General features: G+C 43.8%; 1 protein-coding gene across 2 annotated transcripts in view; it reads right to left on the bottom strand.

Annotated features, from left to right (window-relative positions):
- Positions 1 to 1,934: 1,934 nt before the first annotated feature.
- The window catches only part of NSG2 (neuronal vesicle trafficking associated 2), a 42,537-nt gene continuing 29,644 nt past the window's right edge, over positions 1,935 to 14,827 (bottom strand). For both annotated transcript variants that reach the window (XM_065409872.1, XM_065409873.1), the window contains exons 3-4: positions 3,710 to 3,820; positions 1,935 to 2,126 (exon numbers count right to left, since the gene is read on the bottom strand). In XM_065409872.1, the coding sequence (XP_065265944.1) occupies positions 1,935 to 2,126; positions 3,710 to 3,820 (303 nt within the window). The remainder of the gene's footprint in view (positions 2,127 to 3,709; positions 3,821 to 14,827) is intronic.

Genomic DNA, 14,827 nt, shown 5'->3' with positions numbered 1-14,827 from the left:
AGTTCTGAACGACCTCTGAAGCCTCCAAACGTTTCCATTTCCACCAATACAGAGTAGACGGCTCTGCCACCACCACACCCAGCAGGTCCATGCACACAAACATTCCCACTGCTCCCTCTTCACAGCATGACAGCAGGACACAGACAAAAGAAACCCTTCAGGGCAGTTGAGACTCTCAGACACATCTAGCTTTATTTTTCCTGTCAGAAAAGTTCAAGAATTACACCAAAAAATACTTCAGTCTCTGCTACCTACTGACAAAATGCACACCACAAAATTATAAATTGTCCAGTCGTTTGTCGGAGTTTTGATTTTTCTGTGGTGGGGTTTGTACATTTCAAGTGAGAAATGAATTTACAGGTGAAATATGGGGGGGGGGGGGAGTCAGACGATGGGGTTTGGCACTACAGTTTTAGCTATACTATACAATTGCTTAACATGACTCCTGTCAGCTCAGTCCTGCCCCCATTTACACCAGGCTAGTCCCGTTCAAACCCCTAGGAGCTGTATGTGCATAATGAAGGACAAAACTCTGCCCAGTGGGTTTGGCTCCCAGTTTCGAGCCCGCAATACCCACAAATCTGATCAGCAGGCTTGGTGAAATGCAAACCTTAAACTCCAAACCCAAACATCTGTCTTGTCCTACTCCTGGTGCTTATTCTTTTGAACTCAAGCTGACTGTGATCACAAGTATTTTAACTGTCACGCTGCTATGTTTTGGGTGGCAGCTCTGGAAAAGAAAATTCCTTTTGCTCAAGTCTTACAAAACAGACATGCTTGCTCAGATCAACTTACATGCTAGATACTGGGCTGTGTTTGAACACTGTACAGGGCTGGACTCGGCTTGGGGTTTGTTTTTATGTTCATGGGTTTATAAGTCAACTCATACTTTGAATTTTGATAGCACTTTCTATCATTAACTCTCCAAATATTTTACACACCAACAAACCAAACCCTCACAATCCCCACATAAGTAGTGTCCATGGAATAAGGACCAAGGGAAAATGAGGCACAGAGGGGGCTTGATCCTTTAAAATGCTAACCCTCTCCTGTGAGGTGCTAAGCATCCTAGATTTACAATGAAGTTATTTGTTTCTTTGCTCTCCAAAGAAGTGCTCAGCATCTCAAAGGATCAGGCCCCATGTGACTTGCCCAAGATCACACAGGTAATCTGTGGCAGAACTGGGAATAGAGCCTGACTCCCGGTCCTGTGCTGAAGATATTTAAACACAACAGCTTCCTTCTCCTGCTCTATGTCCAAAACACTTAATCCTGACAAACCCACTGAAGATCTCCAGTACCATGACTGTGTATTCCCAATCCCTAGATCTTTCTGTTTTTGATTCAGGCCTCAGACTGCACACACATGCGTGTGTACTTCTCTAGCCACAAACTAATGCTGATACTGTATTTTGTGCAGCTCAGTTTGCCAGTAGAAGGACCCTGCTTTGGCAAGTTTAACTGCCCAGTGACGTGATTTGTAAAAGACTTCCCCTCTACCCCTGCATGTCAAACAAGGTATTCAAATGTTCTTCCATTATATACTGCTCTAGGGTCACAACTTTCTACCAAAGATACAGTTTCTGGGAGATTCTCTTTGCTTGATTCCATCCTCTCTGGTTGTTTTCTGAATTTGCTTTTTTTGTTTTTTCATTTATTTTTCTAACAAATATTTAAGCAATGATTTTAAAAATATTTTTACATCGTAAAGTTACAGTCAACATCAAACATGCCTTTGTACAAGAGCTTGGCCCGGTTACAAATCAACGAGAACAATGCACAAAAAGAAATATCAATTGAGATGACTCCTGCACTTGAGTTTCATTTCTTCTTGTCGTGCTGTTAGCACAGCGCCCTCTCTGAGGCAGAGCGATACTTCATAGACACGGTGTTGTTTCCCTACTCCCAACCCCTCCCGTCACCACTGAGTAGTTTTAATGGCCTTCTGTCTTGGCAGCCTTGGCTTCATGGTTTACCGATCCCGAAGAAAGCCAGGGCGATACAGACCGTGAGCTGGTTTGCTTAGCCATGCTGTAATGGCTTATGACAGTATAGAATCTGCCCCGGGAATTGGAATCCTGTGCTGAGTAATAGGCATCCAGGGAGGCTGGGATACATCTCTTATGCTGGAGAGAGGGAAAAAGCAGGACAAGTAAGTAGCAGTCACATTACTTAACATTTATTTTAAACTCCCAGTTGGTTCTCACGTGGATGACTGACTCATCTCACTGGTTCATAGCAATTGGGCTACTTGCGCCAATGGAAACATGTGCTCCTCCATTGACAAATAGCTTGGGGAATGCCCAGAAACATTAGATAGCACGGGGCACTGAGACAGGCTCAACAGATGTCAAAAGCTGCTGGAATTGGCAGCCCTGATTAAGACTGGTTTCATTCTGTGAAACAGAACCAAAATTACAGAATGGGATCCTGCTGCTCTGGCACGGCACTGGAACGCACTAAGATCAGGCATCTGGCAGCGGTACTGGAAGAGGACGTTGGTTAGCTCACAAAGCGTTGGATTGACAGCCCTGCAGACTGACGTTCTCTATTAATCCATAGAACAGATACAGGCCAGACAGAAGCAATGTAAGCTTCTTATGTGCTACCCTGCTGCCGTGCCTTATCTCTGACCTGCAGGAAGACCAGCCCTAGAGATGGGTGGCCAGTTCAGTCTCCATGGCCCTTTCTGTGCTCCTCCTCTGTGCTGAGGCTGCCAACTAGTCTCTACTGCTGCAATGTGGACCCTTGTCCACTAAGAACTGTACTGAGAAAACCAATTTGCTTTGTGTAGGCCACAGAAGAGCCAACAAATTGTAAGAACCTTTGGTCCAACCTGCTCAGATTGATAGTGGTGACCTGGAGGTGAAGGGCCCCATTTATAATTAGCATGCCCCTGAGCCATCCAGTTTCTCCCCCCCCCCCCCCGCATTCTAGTGTGATTAAAGAGGGGCAAGACCAGAGCAGAACACTAAATCCAAAGTGCATGAACTCTGAGGAAATTCACATTCAGAATTCAAAAGTCATGACTCATCTCCTCTCTGATTTTATGTACGCTAAGAGAATAATTTACAACGAACAATATATCAATTAACTGAGCCTCTTTTCCTGTTCATAGAATATCCCCAAAGAATTAGGACCTCTATGAATTTATTCACTGTAAATAATTAGTCAATGACTTGTTTTGCAAACTTTTTTAACTCTGTGGACTGAGCAACCAGTTCTCAATGACTATCTGATAGTCAAACTCTGTTGGTTAGCTGTGATTGGTCAAATAAGTCACATGGTTTTGTTTCTGTTGGCCTACTGGACGAGGTGCAAAAGCATGCCTCTCAAATACTTGCACATGCAAATTTCAAAATCAGTATCAGTGGACGCTCGTGCATGCACCATTGAAATTTGCCTTGCATGAACATTTATGCCAGAAAAACTTAATCACTTGAATGTTTGTGGGAAGCAAACCCAAAATTCAGCTGCAGTGCATTCATTCCAAAACATGAGGGATTATTTAGGAACATTTGTTTGTGGCATTCACAGAGATCTAATCCTGACGATTACAATATAAAATGATGGAAGCAGATGGAAGTTCACATTTTCCAAAACATTGACCACTTTTCAACATATTCTTGTAAATGCTCTGTTAGACTCTGACCATGAAGTCAATTGAATTGTCAGAGATGATAGAATCTATCTGGCTGGAATCTCTTACCTTATAAACAAATCCATCTGGGCAACTGTGATCATAAGTAAAGGCTTTGTATACCACAAGAAAGACTATGCAGGCAAGGAACGCAAGAGCCAGACTTATGAGAATAGTGACCTACAAAAGAGGGATAATATTACTCTACATATGTTAAAATGGCATATGAGCAATCTCACAATTAAATGACATATATTAACAACCATTCGAATGGCCTGCAGTCTTCACTCCCCTGTGCTGTATTTAACTAAGCGTAGTAATTGAATGAGTGCTACATCCAATATCCCTGAATTTTGTCATGCTTCCCCCCTCGACCCAAGACCTTTGATGTTGCATTTTCGACGTTTAATCCCTTACACATTTCTAGATATTCGCTAGGAGATTTAGTGCTCTAAAAGGCTTTGTGTTCTCACACTCTGATCTTGGCATCAATAGAAAGTATCTGCATAAGGGCCCGCTGGTGTCAATCAGAGGTCACAAACTAGGGGAATATTCATTGTCTAACCAGCTGTAGCCAAGGTTGCCTCCTGGCCCTGGTAAGATCCTATTTTTTCCATTTACCAAGGGCAGGTGAGTGGGTAACAAGAATAAAGTCTCCGTGACACACTTTACTTCTATGCCTTCTAAGTTACATTCAGCCTGATGTTACATGGTTAAATTCTGCCTAGATTTCCTGGTGGGAGGGAAAGGGGTGTCTTCCCCTACCGCTCATAGCTGCAGAATGGTGACCCAGCCCTTTGTTTTAAGAGCCAGGCAAAGGACCAGCTAACACGTCCTGTATAGTGATGATCACAGGGAGTGTGCTCAGGCAGATTGAGGATCTGGTGGAGATCAGGCCAATGCTTCTCTTCCCTTTGTGTGGCTGCTGGCTCCTGGCTAGGTCACTGACGATAGCACACACAATGCTCCTCTTTGGACCCAACTGAGTGTTCTGTTCCCCCATGCCTGAATGTGCTACCCCACCTGAGCCATTCTGCTTGCCTGGTGCAATGCCATTTTCTCCAAACCACCCAGGTTCTCTTGAAATGGAGTTACCAGCTTCATTCAGAGGACCTGATTCTGCTGTCTTAAATCAGGCAAATCTCCCACTGCGACCTGGATTGGGCCCTGAAATGCTCCCCGATCTTCTGACGAATCGGATGTGAGTTTCAAGTTTGCAATGAAACCCAAAATCAGGGGGAATTCTCGTGGTTTCAGGTTTCCCTGTGAACATCCAGCTCAGCAATAGCACTAATCCCCCAAAGGTTTTGCTTCTCCTAGCAGGGGTTCAGCAGGTGGGCAGCAGAAAGCAAAACAAGGCTTCAGCGCTGCAGTCTGCCTTTGTGCTGCCAATACTATGACTATCCAGTTCTGTCAAGACTGTTGCATCATGCTGACTGGATTGGCATTAAAAAATAATCATCCCTGGAGCTCAGATGTAGGCCACTGCCAGAGCCAGCTCCAGGCACCAGCTCAGCAAGCAGGTGCTTGGGGCGGCCAAGGGGAAGGGGTGGCACGTCGGGCTCTTCGGCGGCAATTCGGCGGCAGGTCCCTCGGAGGGAAGGACCTGCCGCCGAATTGCCGCCGAAGAAGAAAGTGGCGCAGTGGAGCTGCCGCCGAAGTGCTGCCGATCGCGACTTTTCTTTTCTTTTTTTCTGTCGCTTGGGGCGGCAAAAACCCTGGAGCTGGCCCTGTCCACTGCACTACTATGGAGAGCAGAGGTCACATTCTTGCTCTGTGGGACGACAGGGGTGAGGAGTGCAATGAAGTTAAAGCTTAAAACCCCTGGGAGGCAGAGCGTGTATGGCCACTTCCCCGACCTGCTTGGCTGGCTGGAAAGGGCAGGAGCAGCTTCTCAAATGGGGCCTAATGCTTGTCCAAGGTTGCAGAGTGGCTGCCTGCATTGGTGAGGGATTGTAAGGCTCTTGCTGCAGGAACAGATTCTGTGTTCTGTGAAGCAAATGTGGGACCCTAGGGTAAGGAAATTGCTGAAACAAAGGGTTAAGGCAATAATTAGCTTTGTTCTGCCCTCCTGCTTACTACTATGGCAAAGGGAGACACAGAGACATACTCAGATCTCTCTCTTTCAATGATGCAAGTTGTATACTTTATTATTATTTGGATTATAGGGCCCCCACTAATTATGCACACCCATAGTATCTACTCCTAGAAGCTGCTCCCTTAACCTATTCACAGTAGCCTGGTGATGTTAAGAAAGGAGAAAATACAGCACTGTTTGCTATGGCAAAATAGACAGAATTGTCAGGAAAGGTAGCTAGTCTATGCAATAAAGCACAGGCTTGTGCAATTCAGAATCTATAGTAGCACCATGCAGTTCCGTTCAGTGACTATTGGATCACACTGTATTCTGCTTTAATTTTCTGGCAGTTCTCAGGGTCAGTAGGATAGGAATCCATACCTGGGTTCAGACAGGCTGTTGGACTTGCTTGCAAATCAGGAACAGATCTTCTGGCCTAGTAAATACTCCAGAAAGATGTGCCACATGGTGAGGTATATTCCCAAGCACACAGTGTCTGGTCCATTACTTATACTAAATGCTGCTACAGTAAACCTGGCAATGCCACCTACGATGGCCGAGACATACAAAGCTACATTTTCAATGGATGTTGTAAGAATGTTGAATGGAAAGAGTACAGCTAATGTCACATGTCCCCTGCGGAATCTAACTCGGTCCACTCCAAATCAAAGGGGAGAGAGGGGAGGGAAAGAATACTCTCATCTGCAGTGATTAATTATCCCTTTGTTAAATTAGAGAGTTTTAGAATGAAATGTAGAGAGATAATGAGGCCAGGCAAGATAGAGGCTAGAGTGACTGTTTGGTGACTCAAACACAAGGATTGCAGTGAATTCTGCAGCCTTCTCTGGCATCCTAATCTAGTTAAGCCATAGCCCCCTCCAGAATGAACTTTTCAAACTAAGCTTCCCCTTAAGGCCTGATGTGCTGAAAAGGGGGTCATGTAAGCACAAGGTGTCTGTGGGGGCGAGATTCAGATACTTATTGCCAGCCCTAATCAAATATCACTTGTAGGGAATTCAGTACTGCACCAGGGGTGGTTGGTAGAAACGCAGCACGTTCGCATGAAAAATACTACCCACAGCTATGAAGATGTTGGCTCTTTTTACTATATGATGAATTGGATTTGCAGATGAATTTCAATGGGAATTTATTTGATATTTATATTCTGGTAGCCCAGATATTCTCAGCCTGGAGGAAACAGCCACTCTGCCCTTTTCATATTGCTAAACAGGAGGGGTCTGGGCTATATCCCAGCTAGAAGGAAGTGGGTGGAAAAGGAAGACGCAGCATAGAAAAGGTTGACATCATAGTAGCCAATCAGGATAAGGGCCCCATGGTGCTAGGTGCTGTGCAAACACAGAGGCAGGCGTGGTCTTTGCCCCAAAGTTTACTATCTAATCTGTTTAACTGGCTTTTTCAATTGCCTGTCAGATTCTGCAGGTGCAATGTAAAAGTACTACCAGTACCTTTGAAACAAAAACACATCCAAATAAATACTCAAGAGATGTGTATCCTGAGAAAAACTCTCATCCACTAAAGATCTGCAACCCACCACTTTCCCCTCACCCACCACTCCAGCAAGAGGCTTGGGAAAACATCACTCTTACAGCACTTCCTGAAAAATCACCAAATCCCAGCTCTGGCAAGCCACGGCATTACAACAGCTCCTGCACTTCTGATGATCACAACTGCCAGTGTGTTGAGGGTGGGTAGTTTGATAATGATGGTGACTGAGCTCCCTTGGAAGTTGGCGAGATGGCACTACGGCAAGACTTATATGTTGCTATGCTAATATGAGTGTTTGGAGGGCAGCCCTAGATGCTGGTTAGAAGTCCTGAGAATGAAGTGTTGAACTATATGGCGCTGTTGCTCTGCACTATTTGCAGTGTATAGCACAGGAATCTTGCCAAGCCTGTTACTCTGGGTTGATTGGAGGGGACTGATGGGGGATCAGGGTAAGTGTAAGAGCAAAGAAGGACACAAAGTTACACTGAATATGTGCATCAATACACCTAAGACAACCATACTTGTCAAAAAACCAACCTGCTGTTTCTACATAGCAAGAGGTTACTCATCCTCTGACCTATTTTTCAGTTCCCACAACCTTCCCCACCAGGGATATAGTATCATTCATTGGACTTTCACTACATCAAAGCCCATTCAGTCTCTGCCTCCCATGTCTACAGCACAATACCCTCCTTTTACAGGGCAGACCAACCAGGCTCTCTCAAGCCCAGTCCTAGTATCTGGGCTAATTTGCCGCTTCAGAAGAGAATGGGAGTGGGGGGATAGTCCGAAAACTGTGAGATCATCATCTCCCAAGTCTAGAGACTAACATTGGAAACTGGCCATGAGGATGGCAGAGGCAAAGTCCCTCTCTAACCTTTTGAGCCAGCTAAGGTGGTCAAATTACTTGTTTTTCTTAAGGGTGAAAGACCAATCTCAGTATCTGAGCTCTTTGGGGCCCTGTTAATGTATATGCTATATGAGAAATCATTAATACTCTGACATTACCAGTCCCTTTCCTCTCTGCCAATTGAGCCTCTCATGACAATCGGCTCTCCTTAGACACGTTCTATTGTAGCAGCAAAATGCTAACACCCAATTCATAACCTCCTAGAACCAGGCAGTTGTACTAGCCTTTCTCTCCCTCCCTTGCGTAAATGAGCCCACTTTCCTCTCTGCTGCAGTTTCATGCACTTGCAAAATTACAGTGTGACACAATATTATACATGATGATACATAATGTAAAATTGATCTGGGATGAAATGTCACATAAGATTTTAAAACCTAGGGGAAAAAGAGAAGAACAAATCCGCCCACAAATATATTGCCAAGCCTGAGCTAAGATCCAGCTCCCTAGTTATTTCAGAAAATACAAAGTTTCATTAACATTCAAATACCAAAGAATCACAGGGCTGCAATAACTAATAAACCTCCACATTTTAAAAAAAATTAATACCATGAACCTCAGCAGTCTCAAAGCAATATAAACACTCACTTAGGGGAAATAAAATGTACTGAGCTGACAAAACCTACAAGCACTGCAGGCATGAATCTGTCATGTGTGGCAGCAGGATTGGGCTAATGGGAGAAGTTTTTGACCAGCGGTGAAACAGTCTACACTATTATGGTCACTGCTTTTACCAAATTATGATACATGTTGTGCAAAGTATGCCTGGTGAGGTCTCATTGGAAAAGTCATAATCTAGTGACCACTACTGTCCTGTTGAAATGTATCATCAGTGTCCATGCAGTTATGAGATTTTGCTACATGTTTGTTACTGAAATGTTGAGAGGCTGGGAAACACCCACAGACTAACCCCTCAGAGAGGACAAAAAAACTGTAAACACAGAGGCCTTATGTGCCAAACCTCACGTAGTCCAAAGGTGCAAGCAAAAATTTGCAATTCATAATGAAGGATGGTCAGCAACTCACGTATACCATGGGGGCTGCCTAACCCCATGACACAGCATTGATTTTTCCAGCACCTGGAGAAAAGTATAAATGAGGGACAGTGACATCACAATGGGGCCTCTCTCTCCTCCCCTATCTCGACACCTGAAAGCAAGACCATTTGGAAGACAAAGAAAAGTCTCGAATTGCAGGGGTGTGGGGACTGATGATCCTAACTAGAAGGCTTTCTAATTAGTATGAACTGTGAACTGAAAACTGCCTGCAATGTCCAGTAGGGTGAGAAAACCTGTTTGATTCAAATCTTGTTTAGCCTGATAACGTTTAGGATTTAGAATGCGTGTTTACTTTTTATTTCTTATGTAACCAACTCTAACCTTTATGCATCCCACTTATAATCACTTAAAATCTATCTTTTGCTAGTTAATAAACTTATTTTGATGTTTAATCTCAACCAGTGAGTTTGTATAAAGTGCTTGCGGGGTCTGCTCAGGTTGCAGAGGCTGGTGCATGTCTGCTACTCTTTGATGGAGTGGCGAACTAATTAATGAGCTTGCATTGATCAAGAAGGTCTTGAGCAGTGTAAGATGTACATTTTTGGGATGCAAGGCTGGGGGAATTTCCGGGGGTCTCCCTGTATTCAGTTCATGAGTGGCTTGGGAGAGTATCTGTGTAATTTTGGGTATGCCTTCACATGCTAATGGCTGTATGAGAACAAAGCCTGAAGAGGCTACTTGTCACTAGCAAAGCAGTGTGAGAGGTACCCTGAGTCAGAGAATTAAGAGGGCACAGTAATTCCACAGTTCACCTTGTACCCTGGGGCATGTCACACACCTCACACGTGTATCCCAAAAATCTGTTGGAAAAGGGGTCCTTGGCAGGAGATCACTCTACTGGAATAGAAGTAGGAGAAAACACATGCACACATGTGTGCACACACACGCGCACACACAGAATTCCCCTGGAAACTAAGGGCCTGATCCAAAGCCACTGAAATCAATGAAAGGATTCCCATCAACTTCAATAGGCTCTGGATCAATGTCTAAATTCACTTTCTCCCTCCTCCCTTTCCAAATACAAAACAAATGCTTCATTTTCCCAAGATCCTGTGTAAAAGCTAAAGAATCCCAAGCCTCCAAATACAAACAAGCCGTTCTAGATTTCCATTGGGTTTACCGTAGTGAGATGATATCTAATTGTGGTGGTGTTTCTGGTAACCTGGCTCTCATACCATGAGTCTGAACATCCTTTGTACTGTGTCTGGTCTCCAGGGCTGGCTGCCCATGATTTTTCACCAAAAATTCCCTTTGTCCCTCTTTAGTCACAGTGAAAAGCCTTATTTAAAAGCAAAACCCAGAATACTGCTGGATTTAAACAGCAGGGCATTCTGTTAATAACCAGTTACATTTCAAGATTTCTTATGTTTTTATTCCTTGCCTTTTCCTCAGTGGCTTCTTCCATCTTTTGGCCTGATTTTCAGAGGTGCTAAGCTCCTGTAGCCCCAACTGAGATCAACGGGAGCTGAGTGTGCTCAGCATCTCTGAAAATCAGGCTACTTATCTTTTGTTTTTGAATGGGCGTGGGGGTTTGCGAGTCATCCTGGCATCTTATATAGGCCCTGATTCTGCAATGGTCTCTTGCGGATTGGCCCCTGGGCTGGTGCAGCACCCCACTGAAGGCAATGGGGCTCCAGCTGGGCACAGCTGTTCACCTGCATGGAGTTCATTGCATGATCAGGGTCTTAGAGACTTAGGAAATTTGAGCTCACTGGAAATACCAAGTATGGGCCAAATCCTGCTCGCCTTACTCCAGTGAGTAACTTCATGAAACCTGGTAGGATTACTAGCATGTAGAGCTGGGCAGATATTCACAACGAAGAATTTGTTCAGACAATTTAGTTTTCTCTCCGTATGGATTTCCCTCAAATGTATGTGCTGTTTGAATTGAGCCAGCAAATATTTGTTGAATGTTGTTTTTACTCTATGGATTGGACACAGACAGGACCAGCTCCAGGGTTTTTGCCGCCCCAAGCGGCGGGGAAAAAAAAAAAAGCCGCGATCGCAATTGCGATCGGCAGCACTCCGGCGGCAGCTCCACCGCGCCGCTTTCTTCTTCAGCGGTAATTCGGTGGCAGGTGCTTCCCTCCGAGACGGACCCGCCTCCAAATTGCTGATGTGCCGCCCCTTCCCCTTGGCCGCCCCAAGCACCTGCTCGCTGGGCTGGTGCCTGGAGCCGGCCCTGGACACAGACTGTTCACTACTACCATTTCACATCCAAGCTGTGTTGGAGTTACAGATTTTTCACACACGTCATGTAACAATGATTGTATTCCCGAATGGATGACTGCAACTCTTATAGAGACAAGGTGGGGAAGGTAATATCTGTTATTGGACCAACTTCTGTTGGTGAGAGACAAGCTTTCGAGCTTACACAGAGCTCCTCTTGTAACCTGAAGAAGAGCTCTATGTAAGCTCGAAAGCTTGTCTCTCTCACCAACAGAAGTTGATCCAATAAAAGGTATTACCTCCCCCACCTTGTCTTTCTAATATCCTGGGACCAACACAGCTACAACACCACTGCATGCAGCTCTTAGAGTCACGTTTCAAATGCACTTTCTTTAATAATTTTTTAAATCAGCATGAGTAGAGATACAAAATATCTAATGGTCCAGTGACATGGAAAGGCTACAATTTTTGAACAACTAAAGGAAATTCTTTTTACCCAACATGTAAATACTCATAGAACTCACACCACAAGATATCACTGGTGTACCCTTAATAAGATTTCAAGAAAGATTAGACATTGATATGGATACTATCCACAATGGCATAAACTAGGATCAAGAAAATATAATGGGTAAAATAACATGTTTTAGGACATAAACCAGTAATTAACCGTATTCAGGTTGTTATATAATTGTCCATTATGGAGCTTCTTCCACCTTCCTCAGAAGCATCTGGCACTGGCCACCAAAAGAGTATTCTGGTTTAAATGGACACTGGTTTGATCTGTACGGCAAATCCTATGCTCCTCTAGTAAAACGTGATCACATAGCTTAAATGTGGTTGAAGCAAATTCACTGTTAAATCTGAACAAAAATGTGCAGAAAAACATATTCACTCATCTCCACTCGTGTGAGGAAGGTATGGCCTTTATTAACACCTGTTCTGCCATTTGATATACCTACCAAGAGAACTTTTTTCTAAACCTTGCAAACAGATATCCTATTCCCTACACCCTTCCAGATGTTCAGAATCTTGTGTTTACGAAAGCCCAGAGATTAGTCAGATTAGGAAGGAACAATGGCCATTAACAGAAATTGCCACCTATAGAATTAATCAGCCTTTGAAGCATCACAGATAAATGAGTTAACACCAGCATAGTGCATAGAGCTTCGTGTTGCTATGCAGCAGACCAGAATTCAGTTCCTGGGGAAAGATCAACATTCCTCCATGGAAGAGTCGCTGGGAGGGGGATAAGTGGGAAGGAAAATTCTGCATGTTTTTTCCTGGTACTTGTAGCCATGGTGGGAATGATTTGGGAACAGTGGGTTTTGGAGACCACACACCTCTTGCGATCCCTTACAGAATAGTTCCTAGTATTACTAGTCTGTACCCTGCTCTGAATCTCTCTCGTCACATCCACTTTTCCAGGGAATGGGGCCACCACAGAAGCAGAGCTTTCAACTCTTCAAGACACTGAGTATATGACATTACTCAGCACTGGGCAATTAATGTGATATTTCACATGAAATCCCAGCCGTGAAAAGCTAATTTTTTTTGAGAATCTCCCTTTATGAAAGAACAAAGAATCTATATAGGGGAACTTTCAGCACTTAGATCTGCAGGATTTCTGCCAAGATAATTTTAACAGAAGGGGCATAATGCCAAAAAAACCCCAAGTCTCTTCCCATATGAGAGTTTTGGACAAATTAATGCCATTCCATTTGGAAACCTATGAAGTCAATTGACAACCTCGTTCACTGCACAAACACACACAAAAAATTGTTAATCAATTGTTACCAATCCCCAGAGCTTCTTCTAGTCAGTAGGAAGTTTTTGGCTATGAAGACATCTCGCTATAAACTCAGGATGATTTCATTACAAGGATTTACAGTCAACGCTGAAAAATTTAGGAGTGTAATTTTTTCCCTTCATCCCATAACTTCTCCAAGCCGATAATTAGATTTTAATACAACATCTAGTCCAATCACGTAGAAACCACCTACCCCCATGGCCAGCATCATGCTCTTGGTCACATGATCTGAGCGGCTCTGTAAGCGAAAACTGATCTGGCTGCATTTATCAGGATTTTTTAAAAGCTGCATTTTACTCCTGCTTTACATGAAGCCTCTGAGAAGGAAAGGAAGAAAGGATCAGACTAAAAAGATAAATAAGAAGGGCCACAATTGATTCTTCCTATTTGCTTGGTTGCTGTTTAGGAATATACAGTTCGGTATACAGAATCAGACCTCTGGTCCAGCTGATCTGGTTCCAGGTCGTTCAAATAAGGGAAAAATCCCCCAAAATGAATCTAACCAATTTTCAGTGCAAGGAGGAAAATAGCCTTCTTGACCCCTATGGCAGTCAACTTATGTCATAAAACGTAAGATTTGATTATCTTTACCTTCCCTTTGGCTTCTGTGAGCAGAGAGGACACACGGCTATGCAAGAGGATGGGAAAATGTGCCATGCTTATTCCATCATTCTTCCACATCCCTTGAGATCCTGTGGAAGCCCCTCAGCAAATGCTCCACAGATCCTATGGGGTGGGGCCAACGAAAGGGGAGGAGACTATGTCCATGACATTATCCCCTAAAATAGCAAGTATATCTACTTGAAGCAACATCAACCATCTCTGTACCAATTTTCCATCTCAGTCAAGTCCTCTCTGACTCCTTTCCTGGCTCCACCACTCTGGTTTCCACAATCTCTAATGCTGCCATACCTCTCTTTATTTTGTAATTTAAGAAAGAAGCACCCATCTACTGAGATATGTGTTCCCACCAATAACTGCCCATGCCCTGTGCCTTGTTATACTGTGAGCACAGCACGGGTTTTGGAACGAGAACGCCATGATTACAAGCAATTTGTCAAATAATTAAATTATGTACACAATAACTAGCTGGCTCAATTACATTAGCTAGTCTCCATCATGTAACATAATTTCTAGTGCCTGTTTAGGCACTAATAGCCTCAGATCTCTTTAGATGTGCATGGTGCCAGCTGCGGTCTGTATGACATATTTCTGTGCTAAGTCAAAGGCCCTGAACGGAAAATATGTTGCTCAGTTTGCAAGCCCCTGTTTCTTATGGAAGTTCTAAAATTCCATTTTCTATGGAGAGGCTTGAAATGTTGAACGCTAATTAATTTCCACTTTAATTACAAGATTTTGCATTGAGTGCCTTAGAAAGTTCCTCCTCTGTTACCCAAAAGAAATAGCTTACTGCAGGTACATCAGGCGGAAAATAACTAATTTTTTTCCTTCCGACAAAAATGAGTCCTTTCTGCCCTCTTATCAACCCAGCAATGGCACCAAGATGCTGCAAATCCCACTGATGTGCAGAAGCTTATCAGTCAGTGTTAGATGGTTTCAATCTTGGCCTTCCATATGGCTGAAGCACGCAGTAACATATCCTACGCCATATGTCAAGTGCCAGTGCTGATTTGCTAAGATAGAATCATAGAATCATAGA

The sequence above is a fragment of the Emys orbicularis genome, chromosome 8, assembly GCF_028017835.1.
Source record: "Emys orbicularis isolate rEmyOrb1 chromosome 8, rEmyOrb1.hap1, whole genome shotgun sequence".
In the NCBI taxonomy this organism is placed as follows: Eukaryota; Metazoa; Chordata; order Testudines; family Emydidae; genus Emys; species Emys orbicularis.
Note: the sequence above shows the minus strand (reverse complement) of the source record. Positions and strands in the feature narration are given on the sequence as shown.